Raw genomic sequence first — 20,877 nt, 5'->3', positions numbered from 1 at the left:
TGATTTGTTTTCTTATATTTGCTGGTAGAATTGACTTTTAAATGAGTATTTTGGATGATAAATATTTACTAACATTAATTTGGATTTGATTTGGTTTGATTTTGTTTGATACCTATTTTACTTTTAATATTTGCTTCGGGTTGGTGTGGTGAAAAATTTTGTGTTTCACTCGTGGGCAAATTTTGTTTAACCCTCGTGCTTTGAAACCAATCAATTATCAATATTAGCACGAGTGGTTAAACAACAACTTTGCCCCCTTGTAAAACAAATAACTATTTTTGATCTTTACTAGTAGGTATTGGTCCGATACTATTAAGTTTTAGTGGTAAAGCAGGAATTTATAAGGAAACAAAAGATATGGCATGCCTCGCGAAACTTGCGGCGGCAGATATGGCCGTCGCGCGGGTTTTTACCTTTTATTTCAATTACACTGAAAATGTTGCTGGTCAGATATCACTAGCTAACAAGCAGATAAGTAATTCCGGTTCTTGATTGTGGGATATGGGGTGTGCACTATTGTACCTATTCTTAGAAATTTTATATTAATATATTAAGCCCCCTCCACACTTGTGCGCGAATCGCGGCGCGAAGCCGCGAACGCGAGTGTAGTGTCGATTTTCCCAGACTGCGAACTCGACTTCACACTCGCGGCTTCGCCCGCGATTCACGCACATAGTCTGGAAGGTGCTTTCATTTAGGTAACATTTGATGCTATGATTATTAATCCATAATACATATATACATATCGCATTCACCTGCATCCTGCATGTCACCACACCATAATATAAAACATAGTCTCCCGCTGCATCTGTCTGTCTGTATGTTCGCGACAAACTCAAAAATTATTTCACCTATCAATAGAGTGATTCTTGAGGAAGATTTAGGTTTCTTTAAAGGTGTATAATACCTAAGTATGTTATCTTTATTAATAATGTTATGGTTCTACGGTCAGTTGCCCTGCGCGAGCGCACGGTAACTAATATGAAGGTCGCCGCCGCGTGCCGCCGCATACGACATCGCACGTCCAATCGCGACCGTGAAATTTGGAGCGAAAATCTAGATTTTTACCATTAAAGTGAACCGTTATTTAATGCTGTTTGTTGTGAGAATAATGGCTTTCGATTGTTACTCGTTAGATGATTGACGGGTGCGTTCCTTCTACAACTTCTAGTTTTTTAACAGTTCTTTTATGAGATTGACAATCAAATTGCCAACATAATTTATGACCAAATTGACAATTTGACTGTCCCGTCTGGAGTGGCCTTAAAAAAGCGCACATATCCCATTTTATTTTAGACTTATTGACACTAATGTTGCAACGCTAAAATAACCTCTGACACAAGTTTCGCAATCAGCTGGCTATTAGTGAATACCAATTAAAATGACTTAACATAAGGTACAAGATATGACTGTGAGAGGAACCTACAATTTATAAATATATTGAAAACCAATAAATCGTTTGATATCGTTGATATTTTAATTACAATAAATAATTGCTTAAGTATTCAGTAAAACCCTTCATTTGCTTCATTTACATGTTGCTTCATCAAAATATTTAGGTACGACAATTGCACATGTGCACGTGCATTCGTGCAAGTGCCACTTAAGTTTGAAGATTTAAAAATAATTCAAAATTCGTATTAAAAATATATGTGTATGTACCTACTATGTAGAGATTCTTAACCTGCAGGCAAACTGTAAATACAGTTTTGCAGGGACCTAGCTGTTTAGTTATAAGCTCTGTAGGTACTGTGTATTGACAATCACTAAGGTAAACGTACTGGTGCTCGACGCGGTCCCAATACACGTCATCTTGAAACTTAAGTCATTGTCAATAGAGGTGACAGTAGGGTGTCATTTATTGGGCATTAGCATGTCGAGGACTAGTACGTTTACCTTACATAGTATAAAATAAAGTCACTTCCCGCTGTCTGTCTGTCCCTATGTATGCTTAGAACTTTAAAACTACGCAACGGATTTTGATGCGGTTTTTTTAGTAGATAGAGTGATTAAAGAGGAAGGTTTATGTATAATTTGTTAACCCGTGCGAAGCCGGAGCGGGTCGCTAGTAGTTCATAAACAAATCAAGTCCCGATTGCCATAACCTCAACAATTCGTAATTGGCTGCTTATATCATAACAATTAACACCCTTCAATTAGAGGCTTCCCACGTAATCACGGATGACACTGTAGATTATATCACCCATCTCACATATTTGATTACCCAATTATACCGCCTTACTTGCGCATATAGATTACCTCAAATAGATAGCACGTTATAAGTTGTGATTGTGACGGCCCGCGGCTGCCATACGTAAGCGGTTTAATAGATAGTTTTAAAGCAGTACGAGTACATCACCCTGGAGGCCAATTCAGACTTCCATTTTGACATCAAAATGCGCCAATACAAGTACGGACAAGCGTAATGCACGCGCGAATGATAGCTAAATAAATAAATCATTGAGATATCAAAATGCACGTTTGGCCTCCGGACGCATATCACTTACACTATAACACTGCTGTATTTACTCTGTACTGTACTGTAGGTACCTACTATTAAAAAGCATTATTTTTAAGTAGGTATACCTATGTATAAATGGTTATACGTTAGTTCGTGGAAACGACTCGTTAGTCGTTAATCGTTATTTGAATAAAATTTACAATAATAAAGGATAAAAATATAACTCTTAATAGGAGTAGGTACTCTTAGTCTTAAAATTTCTTGGCCAATTTTATTATATTTATTCGCGACTAAATTAGGTATATGTACTAAATTATAACTATTGTCATGTCTTCGCCTCAAGATTTATATTTTTTAACGAAGGTAGTTACCCTGCAACGTTCGGACGTATTCGCACCTAGTTCATCGGTATCGTAGAAAGAGAAAATAAATACCCCTCTTCTACGATGCCGGTCGTGATCAACCTCATTCTATTCAGAGCCTGCATATTTCAACATTGTAATTATTATGGCCCGAATAGGGTGGGGAGGGAACTTAAATCTTTCAGCGAAGACATGACAATTAAGATCGAATTTCACTTCAGGTAAGTTCGTTTGATCATCTAAAATTACAACGCTAGTGCCATTGTCCCATTGCGCAGTGAGCTCGAGTGAGCCCTTTTACTCCGTCTAGTGAGTGTGATCTGAGCTTGCGCGTGAGTGGAAACCCCGAAGAAATAAATATGTAATCTTTTTGAACCTAATACCAATGATATAAAGTCGAAAACTGTGTAAATATTAGGGTCTTACACTACTAAGTCACTAAAAAGGATTAGTTACCTACGAAGTTACGAGATTTGGTATGTAACGCTTGTAAAGTATTTACTGAAATGTTAAACGTTTGAAGTACGAGTATGTAATACCTAGATAGTAAAAAGTTAGAAGTTACATGAGTTTTACGTAATATTCTTGGGATTTCTAGATAATATGAAATTCTATTCGAGTTTGCTTAGACGGACTCTAACTTAGTTTCGTTTAAAAAAAATAATAAAGGTCTCAATTCCCTCATGACACAGAATAAGTAATAGTACTTGTAGTGTTTGTCTATGCCTAGCTATAGTGACAGCTGTAACGCTGTCTCGAGCACGCGGATGTGGGTACTGGGTAGGTAGTCAGTTCGATGACGGACGGGTGTCTGCCGAACATTGGTGTGGTATCGAGCCAGTGAACTTAATATACATATATAGTGCTTAGGGGAGCACTACAGTACTGTACAGAAATGACACTTCCTACAAAACCGAAGTTTTACAGCGATTCAGGGTCGAATCATGATATCCCTAACTTATGGCACTATCCCTTTCGGCTATTTAGGGTTGTCAAAATTGAAGTCATTATCTTATCTGTGGTAAGACAGACTTATCAAATGTGCATCTTGATACCACACGAATATGGAAGCCCTTATCATGAATACATTTGAATTGGTAGTCTCGTTATCAATAGGAAGATAATTCATTTCCTAACGAGTTAAATAGGAAATTATAATGATATACATAGGTCACACTTCAGTCTTGAATAAGGATTTATAGTTAGTACCCCACCTATAGTTTGGGCCCGAGTATGCCTTACTGTTTTGGGTATCGAGTAGGTACCTACTATTAGCTATAGTTTTATAAAACATTTATTTTATTGTATAATATATTCAAATATTTCACTGCACAAAGAATCGCGCAAAAGTACCTAACTAATAAGTATACCTATACCTGACAATTAGTGACCGGCCGAAACCTATTTTTTTTCCGAAACCGAAGGTTAGATTTTGCTCTAGTTTTAGCGGAAACCGACTCTTCGGCCGAAACATGATTTATATATTGAAACCGAAACTGGTCTTTTAGATTTTTAAGCCGAAACCGATATTTCGGTCGGACACTACTGACAATATTATTTGAAGAGATGTTGTAAAACCATAAAAGCGTGCATATATTTATATTTTACACGCTTCTTGCAAGATCTTGTTGCCAGTGACTGTACCACTAGAAACTGCTTACCATTAACTAGGTACCGACATACCTATCGAAATACGTAGAAAGACCAATCGTAGTTAAACACAATTGCATACCCATTTGTAGTCCAGGAATCCAAGCGTAGGCAGGAATTAAATCGGATACAAAGTATACAAACTAATGTTTGCATATCGTACAGATTAGGCATTATCCTTAGAACTAGTTGGACAACCAGAATTTAATGAATTCACCTTCGCCGGCCCACTGGCGACCTTACTGCGTTCTACCGCGTTTAATTTTTGCCGACATAACTCGGTTATAAAACTTGACAGCTTGCAAAAAACGTTTGTTGAGTTTTAACTATTTTTATTTATAATTGGGATAACGGTTCCGGTTAAGTAAGTAGAAATTGAGAATTTAAGGCTTTATAATACCTACAATAAATATAACTGAAAATTTGAACAAACCTTGCTTGCATTATATTTGAAATAGGGTCTAACGTCTTAAGCTATGACTGAATTCCCTTAAAAAATTAAGAGTCCCATATAGGTACTTTAAATTTTTGATGTCTCAATTTCACATTGCAAAGCCAAAAAAAGCAACTCTTACAAAACATACACAATTTGTAATTAAAACAATTGCAACTCAAAGTTTCGAAACTAATGTGTGACAACTTTACAATCATGTGTCCTTGGCTACTCGTATCACTTCGCAAAATGAAAGAATTATCGACGTTTCAAAATTATTGCCTGTGTTTTCGACATTCACGGACATTATCACAATACAAATTGGTCGTTAATATTCTAATCGTCCTTAGACGATACCCGATATCTAGAATTTGCATTAAAAACTGGTAGAATTATGAAATAAAACGGCGTTGGCGCTCCATAGTGTCCACGAAGTAAGCAAAACATTTGTGCTAAAATAAACAACTTTATTGCTTACACAATCCGCAGACGAAATCGACTTTTGTTTCTCACGCGAGCGAAATTCAAAATTCACTTTAAATACCTATTGTTTCCTTCTTTGCGAAGAGTAGTAAAACAGGGTGAAGGTGTAGAGTTTTTGGGTCCAAGTACTCCAAGTCCAAGGGTACTTTACTTTATATGACACTTTTATATGCCAAGGTAAAAATGGGTTAACTAGAACTTGGCATTGATGTGTCAATCAATATCAATTCTTTTGCCGGCGAAGTCGACGACGCATGTTCCTAATGTTGAACTTGGCTCTATTTGACGTTTATGTTTTTGATGGGAAATGATTACTTATTTTATTAGGAACAACAAATGCTTAAGTGTAAGGCCTGAGTGGACGCTCGAAGCGGAGCGTTCGGCGGGGCGTGCAGCGTGGCGTCGAGCTCACAAGTAATTTGAGCAGCGTGCACTAAGGCCGCTCCTATACGTTTGCATTTGTTTAACATGCACGCCGCAGGCCCCGCCCCGCTGCACGCCCAACTCGAGCGTCCACTCAGGCCTTACCAGGAATTTTTATTCCCAGTAGTTACCACCAAAATTATGTTACTGTTTGTACTAATAAAAACAGTATAAATAGTAAGAGTATAAATACAGAGTGATTTTGAATTACCTAATAAAATGACTTGAAAATAATCTAATCGTAAAGAAAAGGCAAATAACATGTTTACAGTTTTCCAAAAATAGCGATTGTGTAAGTTGTCGAAGCTGTTGATATTGTAGTGTCAAAACATTTTGTCACCAATTAGTTATGGCGGTGCTAAAAGATGGTCAATGATGGAAGACCCGACGCTTTGAGTTCGCATGTGTTCGCGAATAGCTGCTTACTATTGGAAAACATCACTGTACATATGTACAATTGTATAGTCACTAGTAAAAGTAGATAAACGAAGCTAACAAAAAGTCGTGTCCCGCCGCAATCACATAGACTGCCGTATTCGAACTTCAAGATATTCACAAGATACGACTCGTACTAGATCCATTCTAGATACGTTATAGTTTAGATTTCAACTAGTTCTCTTTTGCAGCGCAATTCGAGCAACCAATGTCACTTTTACGATAGATAGAGTTAGATATCTATTAGATGTGAATTATAGTTTAGATTTCAACTAGTTCTCTTTTGCAGCGCAATTCGAGCAACCAATGTCACTTTTACGATAGATAGAGTTAGATATCTATTAGATGTGAATTAGATCTCTAAGTAATATCTTGTGGAAATCGTTCAAGAGTATCTCCAGAATCGCGGAAATGTCAAATTTGACAGGTTAGATCTTAATCATATCGTTATCGTATCTTGGCGATGTCTAAAAGATATCTAACATATGTCTATTTCAAAATCCGAATCGGGCCCAGAGTCTGTGCGGAAAGAGAAGAGTCGTAGAATGTACTCGGGGAATACATTTCACGACTCTTTCCGCACAGTCTCTAAATTAAAATAATCATGTTATGACATGTTTATATTTAGCTTTCTATATCGCTTGGGAAACTAACTATAAAAATTAAAAAGAAGTAAAAAAAAAACATTTTCAATATATTCATCTCATCCATTAAAGCAGTAATTGAAAAAAAAAAAGAACTACTAGTTACGGAATAATGCATACCGTAAAATGGGGTGAATAGGGGCAAAACTGAACTGACATTCAAACCTCGATAACATTTTATTTTTACATATGCAAACTGAATGGTGTATATAATAAGTGTTTCGGACGTTTGTATTTTAGTTTTTATTTTATTTTGGGTAGTTCCATTTCATAACTTTGACGACAAACAGGAAATTCCACCTCACCCCGTAGTCCCTCGTAATTGGGATGAGATGCGATTTCATACAAAGGTGATTTTGTAAGATTATTGGATCGATTTTTTATTATTATGAGTCTTATTCCATTTTAAATTGGAATACATTATTTTTGTAGCAGTAGCCTTAAAATCCCATCTCACCCCCCTTTCATCTCTTCTCTCCCCATTCATAACCCAACTCTCCCCGCGAACCCTACTCACCCCATTTTACGGTACATTACCGATTTAACCTGTCATTCACAATCGGAAGTGATTCGGAAACTGACGCAATCATTCATGGGAACCGATGACACGCCCTTGAAATCCTTGAATTGTTCGACGTTCCAGTAATCGATATAAATATTTGGAACGTTGTGTTGATCCAGTAGCTGTAGTAGCTCGCTCTAACTGGGTTTATAGTTTAGTATTTGGTTTACTTTTACTAATACTTTTAAGTATTATTTACAAAATATTTTAATTGCGAGTTTAGTATGAAGTTTTGGGGCGTTTGTTGGCTATTATGAAACTTTATACGGTCTACCTAGCTTTATTTGACGTTCATAAGCGCATTGTAATTATTGCCTACATGAATAAACTATCTTTTATCTTATCTTTTATATTTTTGTGAGCTTTTCGCGTCTTACTTTAGAAAAATGTAAAAATAGATTAGAATAAAGCGGTAGTTTTTAAACGAATTTTAATTTTTAGAGAAAGAGTTTAAAAGTTATTTGACAATATTTAAGTGTCATATTCTGCAAAAATGAATTGGTTAACTATACTCTGGCAAACCCAGTTTGTCAGTAGAAAAATACGCGAAGTTCAATTTTTCTATGGGAGTACAATTGGGACAACCATACGCGCCTATATTTTTAAAAATTGTGCGAGATATGATAGATTCGATATTAATTTGAACGATCTATTCTTTCTATCAATAATATGAACAAAGAAAACATATTAAGTTAATGTTCTCACACAGCCACATTAGCATTTAATTTGTATAACCATGCTCACTCAACCAAACGCCATTGCATCAACTACATACAGAAGCCGATTCTATTGTAGAATCGATTATCTTATCAATGTATCAATCGATTGCATCTAATCGAAGACACATTGGGAACGATTCGGATTGCATCGAATAATGACTTATTGAAGTGCTTATTAATTAGCCACACATGAATAAACATTACTATTGTAATTGCTCGGCAATTGTACTCATTTAGTCATTCCGTATTATGATTGAAGGGCGTTTTTTTTTGTTGTCCCCTACACTTTTTTTTCAAATTTGGGATTTTTTAATGATAATTCTACTCAGAATCACGAGTTCTTTCTATCTATTCTAGAAAAAAAGTGTCCCAAAATTTCCATACATTTTTCGATCTTTCCATTCCGCGACCGCCATACAAAGTCCATGAAAAATGGTGACGTAACGGAAATAAAAACCTTAGGACACTTTTTTTCTCCTATTAGGATAGAAAGAGCTCGTGATTCTGAGTAGAAATAACATAAAAAATCCCAAATTTGAACAAAAAGTGTAGGGGACAACAAAAAAAAAACGCCCTAAAACGCGAGGAATAAAAAAAAAATTACGAATCTAAAAAATTAATTCCCTGTTAAATCAATTTTAATTTAATTAATTAATTTTAATTTCGAAATCTATGTAAAACTTTTTTGAAGTGGCAAATTCTAATCAACTAATTCCTGTAGGTAACATTTGAAATACCATAGGGTTGGTAAATATGGGCCCTCATATTCGTTTTTCAGATTTTCCACATTTTTAGGGTTCCGTAGCCAAATGGCAAAAAACGGAACCCTTATAGATTCGTCATGTCTGTCTGTCTGTCCGTCTGTCCGTCTGTCTGTCCGTCCGTATGTCACAGCCACTTTTCTCCGAAACTATAAGAACTATACTGTTGAAACTTGGTAAGTAGATGTATTCTGTGAACCGCATTAAGATTTTTACACAAAAATAGAAAAAAAAACAATAAATTTTTGGGGTTCCCCATACTTCGAACTGAAACTCAAAAATTTTTTTTTCATCAAACCCATACGTGTGGGGTATCTATGGATAGGTCTTCAAAAATGATATTGAGGTTTCTAATATCATTTTTTTCTAAACTGAATAGTTTGCGCGAGAGACACTTCCAAAGTGGTAAAATGTGTGTCCCCCCCCCTGTAACTTCTAAAATAAGAGAATGATAAAACTAAAAAAAATATATGATGTACATTACCATGTAAACTTCCACCGAAAATTGGTTTGAACGAGATCTAGTAAGTAGTTTTTTTTTATACGTCTTAAATCGCCTAAATACGGAACCCTTCATGGGCGAGTCCGACTCGCACTTGGCCGCTTTTTTATTATAGTTCGCCAAGCCATTTCATTCCGTGGAAAAACGCAATAAAAAAAAAAGTGACGCGAAGGGTAGTCCAAGTTTTTTTTTGATTTTGCGGCAATGTTACGAACAAAGTCAATATTTTGATGTGGTTTTCATTACCTACCCACATATGCATGGATCGTGTATTGCAAGGCAACATAATATAAACCACGTCAAAAATATTGTGTCATTCGTATGACAAATGTAGCTATTTTTAAATATCTAGGTGTGTGTAACACAGACGTCATGCTCATGACAAGTTAGCATGGAACGATTAATTGCTGTATTTAGCGTAAGCATTGTAATTACAACGGTAAGAGGTGTTTATCAACGTACTAGTAACTACGGCATTTGTACTTCTTACTATTTTTTTTTGTTATTTTTAATATGTCTTTTTATACAATAAAGAGTTTACTACTACTAATACTACGTCCGACTTTACTATGAGGACACTAAATAGATTATGTTAAATTAAAATATGTATTTTAATTTGTGTTATTTCAAGTAGAAAAACAAATAGGTATAAATATAAATTATAACCTTAAATGAATCCGAATTGATTTAGTTAGGAGGTAAGAGGGCGCCACAAGCCCTTAAGGAATTTCATATTATTATAATAGGAAAAAATCGACCCATGCCGCCGTGATCTAGGTGGCCGAGCGGTTTAGGCATCTGTCACGAACGTAGAGGACGCTGGTTCGATTCCAGCCTTGGGCACTGGAGGCCTTGGTAATTTTTTATTTCGTATGTGCCATTTATTTAAGTTTACGTCCGACTTTGTAATTTTTATCTAGCTATCGACAGTAAGGTAATGTTTGGAATCCATGTAGACATGTGTTGTAGGTTGTAGACCAACAAACTAGAATAACTATAGAAGTTTGACTAGGGTTTAAAAACAAAAAGTCACGTGACTATTTTCATATAACGTTTCGTTTGACGTTTTACATCAACGATTGTCATCTTGACTAGGCCCCCAGTGTTACGTTCTATAGAAATGCACCACATTTCCACCTCGTTATCGACATACTTGGAAGATCAAGAAAATGACCCATGTATTGTTACATAAAGTAACGTAATAGGGGGAGAAAGCGTTACGATATACTGGACAGACTTGAAAATGGGAGCAAAAAATGCAGGTTTCATTTACAAGTGTAAGTGATCCTTATGTAATGTAAGTTTTGAGGATTCTGAGGAAGGTTTTATTTTATTTGTTCAGTGACTGACCTAAACTAGTTTCGCCACATGGGAAATTACGCGGAAAAATTAGATGTAGGCACGTATATTAAATGTATAAAAAATAATTATAAGGTATAATCTGTTTCTGGATTTTTTTTGGTTAATCCCTCCCACTCATGCTGATGATTTTGAGTCGAAGGAACGAATGGTCGAGAAATATATAGGTAAATTCTAGATGTTTTCGCTACGCGTTTAAATAGGTCACTCTTTCAATTTAATCTAATTCGTATACATATAGTACCTAGTACCTACAAATTGAATTGTCGTTATTAAAAGTAAAATGTATACCTACTTTTTTTGTTCGACCATTTAGGACGATAATATTACGTAAAACTACTCATTTCTTTTAGCTTACAAAAATATTCATACACATATAAAAATATAGGAAGAAACTGAAATTGCAAAGGCACATTTTCATAGAGCACAATGCAATTCAGTACGAGTAAGTACCTACATTTATCACTAGCATGCAACAATACATACCGATCAATACATATAGGTACTGACGTCAACACGCATACAAAACATGCCAAAGACAACTAAATATTAATAACTGGAAAAATACACCAGTTCTTAACATTATGTTTTAAAGTGGGACTTAATCGCTTAACCTCTAGCCGCCCAGAGACCTATAAAAAGGTCTCCTGTTCCATTCCAATTTGAACTTTGTGTTGACAAAATAAAATTTCATTTTGCTTGGCAAGGTTTGACGTATGGGCGGCTAGAGGTTAATACGCGATTATAATATAATAATGTGTAAAAATCTTAGAAATAGGCGCATATGAAAGACATGTTGTAGATATTCGCTGTAAATTTGATAATGGTTTTGCCCTATCCGTCGTTTTGACATTTCTGTTAGAAGCAGACAGTTTAACAGAGTTTTGTAAGAGATAGCTAAGTTTTATGAATAAGAGGGTTATTTGTTAAATATTTAGTATGGAAAATTTTTATGGCATGCTTAAACTATTCCTTAAAACGGTGACCATCCACAGCCAAATAGGGACATGACATTTCATAGGGATTGGCAGTATTTATTTTTTACATGTCTCAGGCAACAACACACATTGTGGTCTGCCACAATGTTGTTTTGACAATTGACGTATGTAGGTTTACGCGCGACGACTGAAAGGTGTGCCCACAAAAGATGTTTGCACGTGACATCACTTTATTGTGAAATAGACCTATTCTTTTCATTCTGTACTTGATTAATACTCGTACTGACTACCTTCTACCGGCGATTTTGTCTGCGAATAATGATGGTTTTCCTGATAAGAAAATCCTACTTTCATACTATTTCCATACCATATTTTATTTTCACATCGGTTTAGCAGTTTAACTGTAAAGAGGTAACAAATACATAAATATACAGCATCATTGAATCTTGCCAGAACAGAAATATAGGGACTTTACATTTCTTCGCACATGCTAGAAGTTTCCTAACGATATTTCATTCGACGAAGAGCAAACTAATTAAATGTCTAATGAATAATATGGATTACATATATATATATATAGTTAAAAGGCTGGCACAGAAAAGAGAAGAGTGGCGATTACTCCACCGACAAGAGCATAGCTCTTAAATATTGATGATGATGATATATGTATATATAACTAGCTGTTGCCCGCGACTTCGTACGCGTGGATTTGTATATTGGTGGTTATATATTCTACATTAGCTTAGAACATTGTGCAGCAAGAGATTGCGGTAGGACGGTTAATCATTTGTTAATTATTAATATTATACAACGCATGAGACTTTGTCACAACCTACGAAGTTTCAAGCCCCTAACTGAATAAAATTGTCCTCGTTATAATCCCTCTAAACCCCCTTAGAAGATTTTCATGTCCTCTATTTAATAAAACCTACTACCTAAATACCTATTTACGAAGTTTGAAGTTCCTAGCTTTAAATAAAATTTGAACCCTATACAAACTTTCAACCCCTTTTTAATCATTTTAGGGGATGATTTTTTAAAAGCTGAAATTATTTTTCTTGTATTCTAATAATATGCCTTTATACAACGATTCAAGTCCCGCACTCAAAACAATGTTTGGCCTCCAAACAAATTTTCAACCCCTTTTTCACCACCTCGGGGGATGAATTATCAAAATCTCTGAAATTAGTTTTCTTCTCTTTTGACAAAATACATTTTTACGAAGTTTCAAGTTTGTAGCTTTAAATAAAATTTGAACCCTATACAAACTTTCACCCTGTTTTAACCCTGTTAGGGGATGAATTTTACAAAACGCTAAAATAACTTTTCCTGTCTTCTAATAATATCCCCAAATAGAAAGATTCAAGTCGCGCATTCGAAAAAATGTTTGATATCCATACAAACTTCCAACCCCTTTTTCACCACCTTAGGGGATGAATTTTTAAAACGCTGAAATTAGTTTTCTTGTATCTTAATTTAATACCTTTTTGCAAAGTTTCAAGTTCCTAGCTTAAAATAAAATTTGCACCCTAAGACGAAGTTTCATCCTCTTTTTATCCCCCTTAGGGGTTGAATTTCCAAAAACGTAGCAATTACTTTTTTTTTGTAATCGGCTATTATGCCTTTCTAAGAAGTTTCAAAGCTAATGGATTAAAACTTTCAACCCCTTTTTAACCCTGTTGGGGGATGAATTTTACAAAACGCTGAAATTATTTTTCCTGTATTTTAATAATATCCCGAAATACAAAGATTCAAGTCCCGCGTTCGAAAAAATGTTTGATATCCATACAAACTTTCAACCCCCTTTTTACCACCTTAGGAGATGATAATTCAAAAACGCTGAAATTAGTTTTCTTGTATTTTAATAACATATATTTTTACGAAGTTTCAAGTTCTTAACTTAAAATAAAATTTGAACTCCATACAAACTTTCAACCCCCTTTTAAATGAGGGGATGAATTTTACAAAACGCTGAAATAACCTTTCCTGTCTTCTAATAATATCCTCAAATACAAAGATTCAAGTCCCGCACTCTCAAAAATATCTGATCTCCGTACAAAATTTCAACCCCGTTTTTACCACCTCGGGGGATGAAGTTTTAAAAACGCTGAAATTAGTTTTCTTGTTTTTTTTAATTTAATACCTTTTTACGAAGTTTTAAGGTCCTAGCTTAAAATAAAATTTGCACCCCAGGTCAAAGTTTCATCCCCTTTTTTACCCCCTTAGGGGTTGAATTACCTAAAACGTCGCAATTCCTGTTTTTTGTCATCGACTATTATGTTTTCTAAGAAGTTTCAAAGCATTTGTGATGGATTCAAACTTTCAACCCCTTTTTAACCCTGTTAGGGGATGAATTTTCAAAAACGCTGAAATAACTTTTCCCGTCTTATAATAATATCCCCATATACAAAGTTTCAAGTCCAACACTCACAAAAATATTTGATCTCCATACAAACTTTCAACCCCTTATTCACCACCTTGGGGGATGAATTTTCGAAAACGCAGAAATTAGTTTTCTTGTTTTTTAATTTAATACCTTTTTACGAAGTTTCAAGGTCCTAGCTTAAAATAAAATTTGCACCCCAGGACAAAGTTTCATCCCCTTTTTACCCCCTTAGGGGTTGAATTACCTAAAACGTCGCAATTCCTATTTTTTTGTCATCGGCTATTATGTCTTTCTAAGAAGTTTCAAAGCATTTGTAATGGATTCAAACTTTCAACCCCTTTTTAACCCTGTTAGGGGATGAATTTTCAAAAACGCTGAAATTACTTTTCCCGTCTTATAATAATATCCCCATATACAAAGTTTCAAGTCCAACACTCACAAAAATATTTGATCTCCATACAAACTTTCAACCCCTTTTTCACCACCTTGGGGGATGAATTTTCGAAAACGCAGAAATTAGTTTTCTTGTTTTTTAATATAGTACATTTGTACAAAGTTTCAAATTCCTAGCTTAAAATAAAACTTGCACCCCATACAACCTTTCATCCCCTTTTTAACCCCCTTAGGGGTTGAATTTTTCAAAATCGCTTCTTATCTCTTGTACACTTTATAAATTCAACCTAGTGTGCAAATTTCAACTTTCTAGCTTTTGTAGTTTCGGCTCTGCGTTGATGAATCAGTCAGTCAGTCAGTCAGTCAGTCAGTCAGGACACTTGCGTTTATATATATAGATATATAAGTTTCAAAACAATCATTAGTCTGAGCTGGTTTTCGAACCTCCGATTTGGATGCTACTAGCCTTACCGCTCGCGCGGCTATCAATGTTTTTATGTTGTTACATGACATAACTGTGAAAAGCCATCTACATTAGTCCCTTATTAGCGTATAATAAACCATATAACCTGTATAAGACATGTAGTTATGTCTTGTCAACGTATTGACCGTTATTTCAAAACTACAAAGTGAAATTTGATGTCATCGCGCGTTTTGCAACATTATTGTATTGAAATTAAGTCGCTACTTTATGTTTGGAAATTATCGTGTTGTGGACGATAGAGGTTTTTGACATCACAATGAAGTTACGTGACTGATTTTGTGTGAGATTGACGGTTTACAAGATTTATATGACAGATCGTTACGTCTACATAGATCGTTAGACATTGGGTTGTGCCTTGTGCCTAACGACTTTCCAAAATATTCGTGTTGTATTTTTGATGTAGTGAATAAATTATTTGTAAAACCATTTTTACAAAACAGTTACTGAGACTTTCCGTAACATTTACCGTTCACACTTACCAATTTTAGAATAGGTACGCTTTTTGGTTAGTTTTATTCAATATTTAGTTTCGTTTAGTTTTAGACTCATTCGTAATTTTATTATCATTCTAAATTTATTGGGACATAAAAATACAAACTAAACAATAAAACGTTTTAGACTTGGTTTAGTTTTGGACTTTTGAAAACTAAATGCTTCGTTCGTTGTAATTGTTGTAAATATTTTGCCTGTTTAGCTACTTTTAAGTTGACTGTACTTTAGGGCATAGAGTTAGTAAGATTACTAAAACATAATTTGGTATTCCGCGTATCTTTAAGGAAGTCCTTTAGATGCCTATCGCGGCCTATTATGACGAATTTATGAATGTAATTGCGTGTTGAGCAGTTGTTTTACATCAGGAAGTGCCTACTTAATCATAAAGTCTAAGGCCTTTGGCGGTAACGCATCTTAACGATATCAACAAACATAAGAATTTGGAATTTAGTTTAATTTATCTTCTTGTATGTTGTAGGTATGTAGTTTGAGATTATCAGCTTTGAGTGTGATTATGATCAAAGTTTGTATACAATACGAGTATTTAGTATTTTTTGAATTATCAATAACTGAATTTATATGCCTCAGCATACCTATACCTACTATTTAAGAAAGCCTAGTATATCCAGCTGTAGATTCTTTTTTTTATAGGTATAAATTTATTTATTAATAAATCAGAGATTAAATAACAAAATAAATAAATAAATCATAAATCTAGCCCTAAATTAGCCTGAGGCATGATTCTACAATTCGATAAATTACTAGTATTTATTAAATAAATAAATTAACAGGTAATTGTACATAGAAAAAGAAATAAACTAACTTAACTAAATAAAACTAAATTAAAACTAAAAACTAATACTAAATAAAATTAAAATTTTGATAATTGATCCAAAACACAAGTTGTATTCTTGAATCCATACTTCCATAAGTAATACCTTTTTGCGCACATCACGTCAAAGTTTGTTCACCTGTTATTTCTACTACGCATTGCTAGAAAGAAACAGAGACGAGTAGGTACCTACTTGAAAACAAAAACTGCAAATCTTTATAAAAAATTAAGTTACTTGTCATAGCATCACCAGTATCATCATGCGTGGGTCCCTGGTAGAGATGCCACGAATATTCGGCAACTAGTCGGGATTCGGCCTATTCGGCCACTTTGCCGAATATTCGGTATTCGGCCGAATGTTGCCTACTATTCGGCCGAATACCGAATATCTGTTGCTCCTACTTAAAAAGAAAAATTGCACAATAAAAATAACCAAAAACTATGTATAGGTATATTTAGAATGTGTTCTTGGAAAGTTGTTAAATACGAAGACCATTTTTTGAGCATTTGTTGGTTAAAAAACATTTTATTTTTATCATGAGTCTGATTTGTTTGACTCTATTCATCAAAAATATATCTTAGCTAATGTCATCTAATGTTGAGCTTTGTTGGCGATCAGTTTTCATAATAATTCGCATGTCATGCCGAATATTCGGTATTCGGCCAAAACCACTATTCGGGGCATCCCTGGCCCATAATTGTAATATATTTTGTAATAATTTTTGTCGTCCGCATATTTTTCTATTCGGTCCTTCACTGCTCAGCAAAGGTCTTTGAACATCGACATTCTTTGGACACCTAAAACGGAGTCATCGTTGTTCCCAAGCATCCACCTTGCCAGATGCTATGTGTCGTAATTGTGTATTAATCTATGGTACTTACAGACGTATAAAATGTATATTTTATAAAAAATAATTAAAATTGAAATATCTTTGCGACTTGTCGGGTAGCAAGAGATCTAAGGTCCACCACCTTGCATTTTGGAGACAAAGCAAACCGCTTGGAACAGGTGTTCCTGGGGGTGATCTGAGCTGATTTACCCCGGTTGCCGAGAGGTCCCCCCCAGCAGGTGGGCAGGGGAGGGGGGGCAAAAGTGCCTCCGGCGCGCATCACTCTAAATTTTATATCTGCATACATCTAGCAACTATATCAAGTTTGGTGTCTTTTTCGTATAATTCGAGGATGGAGAAATCATTTCTGTGACTAAACTTTCACTCACCCATACAAAAAAATCGAGAAATTCAAAATTCAAAAAAAAAATCTTTACATTTTTTTTTTGAAAATCCTCTACAAAATTAAAACTACGAGGATTTGCTCTACAAAAAAAATACCTGTCAATAGCCTAGTTATCCTTATATATAGAATAGTAAACTTCTCAATCATTTTTCTTTTATAACTCTGTAAAAAAAATATTTATGTCGCGCGGCGTACCTGCATTGTAAGAGCAGTATGCAGCTTTTAGGAATTTTAAGTATGTTTTGATGGTTTCTTATAAGTTATTATGCTTCTTTTTGTAGATTACATTAATATATTACTTCTGGACGTGATATATATGCAAATATAAATGAAATATATAAATAATAATAATAAGTGGCAGCACAATTCCAACAAGCCCTCGAGCTTGGTTCTCTCCCACCTTCCTTAACAACTGGTGTCACCTTCCTGCTCTTCAAGTCCGGTAGTACCACGTAAGCAAAAAACTACAGACCCATCACATGCTTGCCTACACTCTACAAGCTCCTTACATCCATTTTGAGAGCAAAAATCAATGCGCACATTGTCGCAAACAATATTTTGGCTTCCGCTCAAAATGGATGTAGGGTTGGGTCCCGTGGTACTAAAGAGCTCCTCCTCATAGACATGACCATATGCCAACAAATCCGGCGGAACAAGGGGGCCCTCTCAGCCGCTTGGATTGACTATAAGAAGGCCTATGATTCGGTGCCTCATTCATGGCTGGGGAGGGACTTAGAGCTGTATAAAGTTGATGCAGCTTTGAGAGCCTTCCTAAGCGCGTGTATGAGGCAGTGGACCACAGTCCTTCGTCAACCAGGAGGCGGGGATGACCGCTCTGGCCCGCAGGATTTTATAAGGATTGAGCGAGGAATCTTTCAGGGTGATAGTCTGAGTCCCCTGTGGTTCTGCCTAGCTCTGAATCTCCTCATGAACCTCACCCTGCTGAAAGATTTGGGACTAGGTTGCCGGCTTCGGAGAGAGGGTGAAGTCATTTCTCACCTTTTGTACATGGATGACCTCAAATTATTTGCACAAAATAGCCAAGACTTGTTGGACCTACTGAAAACTACCGAAGTCTTCAGTAGTGCCATCAACATGGAGTTTGGTGTCGATAAATGTGCGGTTATACATGTAGAGCGGGGGAGGGTTGTAAATTCAACAAATTTACAACTCTCTGAGACAATGGCTTTCAGATCTATCTCTGAATCAGAAACCTATAAATACCTTGGTATGTCACAGTTTCTGGGTATTGAGGACGAGGGTATTAGACGGTCGGTGAAGGAGCGCTTTTTCAGTCGGCTCACAAAAGTCCTTAACAGTCTTTTGTCAGGAGGCAACAAAGTGCGTGCCTTTAACGCCTGGGTAATGCCCCTACTCACATACTCCTTTGGCATACTAAGGTGGACTCAGACCGAACTGGACGCCCTAGATCGGAGGGTCCGATCACTGCTCACCATGCATCGCATGCTACACCCACGCTCGTCAGTTATGAGATTGTACATCCCACGGAAGTGTGGAGGCCGAGGCTTCCTAAACGCTAAGGATCTCCACAACCGCCAGGTGTACAATCTCAGGAATTATTTCCTTAACAACGAGTGTGGGATGCATCGTGTTGTGGTGGCAGTAGACAGGAACCTCACGCCGCTCTCCTTGGCAAACGAGAACTGGCGCAAACCTGTGGTACTAAGTACTGCGGATCGCAAGGCGGCATGGGAGAGTAAGGTGCTACACGGGCGGTTCTACAAGGCCCTCACGGGACCCGATGTGGACCTGCTCGGGTCGGTGAACTGGTTACGATTCGGGGACCTCTTCGGAGAAACCGAGGGTTTTGCCTGTGCAATTGCGGACGAAGTAATGATGACGAACAACTATCGGAAATATATCCTGAAGGACGGTACGGTCGACATTTGTGGGGCATGCCGCCGTCCCGGAGAGTCACTCAGGCATATCATTTCCGGTTGTTCTCATCTTGCTAACGGCGAGTACTTGCACAGACATAATCTGTGCAAGCTCGTAGCCAGGATTATTCACCAGCAACTTGCTCTTCTATATGGTCTTGTGGACCGCGAAGTACCGTACTACAAGTATTTACCTGCGCCTGTTGTCGAGAATGGTCGTGCCACGCTCTATTGGGATCGATCTATCATCACTGACAGGACTATTGTAGCCAATAAGCCTGACATTGTGATAATAGATCGATCGCAATGTCGGGCCGTGCTCGTTGACATCACCATCCCCCATGATGAGAATCTCGTGAAGGCCGAGAAGGACAAGTCCAGTAAGTACTTGGCTCACGAGATAACCGCCATGTGGGATGTTGATTCGACGATCATTGTCCCGATCAGGGATGTTGCGAACATCCGCATCCGCATCCGCAACCGCGGAACTTCCGCATTATTTTCAACATCCGCATCCGCATCCGCATCCGCATAAAATTGATGCGGATTTAATGCGGATGCGGATGTGGAACAGGTCGGTACAGAAACGTCTTAGCATCGGCGTAAGTGCTAGACTGCTAGGTAATTTAGTCGGTAACCAAAAAACATATTAGAAGCATGGACCTAGAATATTACGGACGGACTGCCACCTAAGACAAACTGTGACACTGCAATGGCGGACGGTTTGAATGTGTGCGTGTAGACAAGTGTTACCATGTAACACAAATTCTCCCCTAATGGTAAAACAATTATTCAAACAAACGTTAACTATCATACATGCATGTAAGCGTCTAATCTCCTTAGTATCGGGAAATTACCATACCGACCTAGTTTGAAATGCACTATCAATAATTTAACTATTTACCTAAACGATCTCTTAATACATAATGATTTAATAAGAAGGGTATCAATTACCCTACTTTCGGGAAATTACCCTATTCATGTTACTGGTCACACTCCTGTTTTGCAGTTTGATAATTTAAAAACAACAAATTATCGTGATTTTACGTACTAATTGATAAACTTAAGTATGAAAAGTTATTCCGTGACTTTTTTTCTTTCGATCGGTACAATTCTAGCAGGATTTAACTACGCATGCCGGCATATTTTATATTTTTCTTCGACATGTTTACTTCAATAACGTTTCGATTCATCTGACGGCAAACTGGTGGATGTGGGCTGTCAATGTGTGTGTGTCACGCGTAAATACTATGAAACAGGTGGATGTTGGAATCACAGTTGTGTTGTAAGCGAAACTCAGACCGTAATATTATAGGACCATGATTAGAAATGAGCAGTCAAGCGTGAGTGGGACTTAATGTACGGAACCCTTGGAACGCGAGTCCGACTCGCACTTGGCAGGTTTTTTGAAATAAAAATTACTA

The 20,877-nt window shown here is 36.4% G+C and overlaps 1 protein-coding gene across 1 annotated transcript in view; it reads left to right on the top strand.

Moving 5' to 3' along the window:
• The window catches only part of LOC134657165 (uncharacterized), a 123,893-nt gene extending 115,796 nt beyond the window's left edge, over positions 1-8,097 (top strand). Inside the window, exon 4 of the mRNA XM_063512719.1 lies at positions 8,036-8,097. Coding sequence (XP_063368789.1) covers positions 8,036-8,097 — 62 coding nt within the window. The remainder of the gene's footprint in view (positions 1-8,035) is intronic.
• The last annotated feature ends 12,780 nt before the right edge of the window (positions 8,098-20,877 follow it).

This window comes from Cydia amplana, chromosome 19 (assembly GCF_948474715.1).
Source record: "Cydia amplana chromosome 19, ilCydAmpl1.1, whole genome shotgun sequence".
NCBI lineage: Eukaryota > Metazoa > Arthropoda > Insecta > Lepidoptera > Tortricidae > Cydia > Cydia amplana.
Note: the sequence above shows the minus strand (reverse complement) of the source record. Positions and strands in the feature narration are given on the sequence as shown.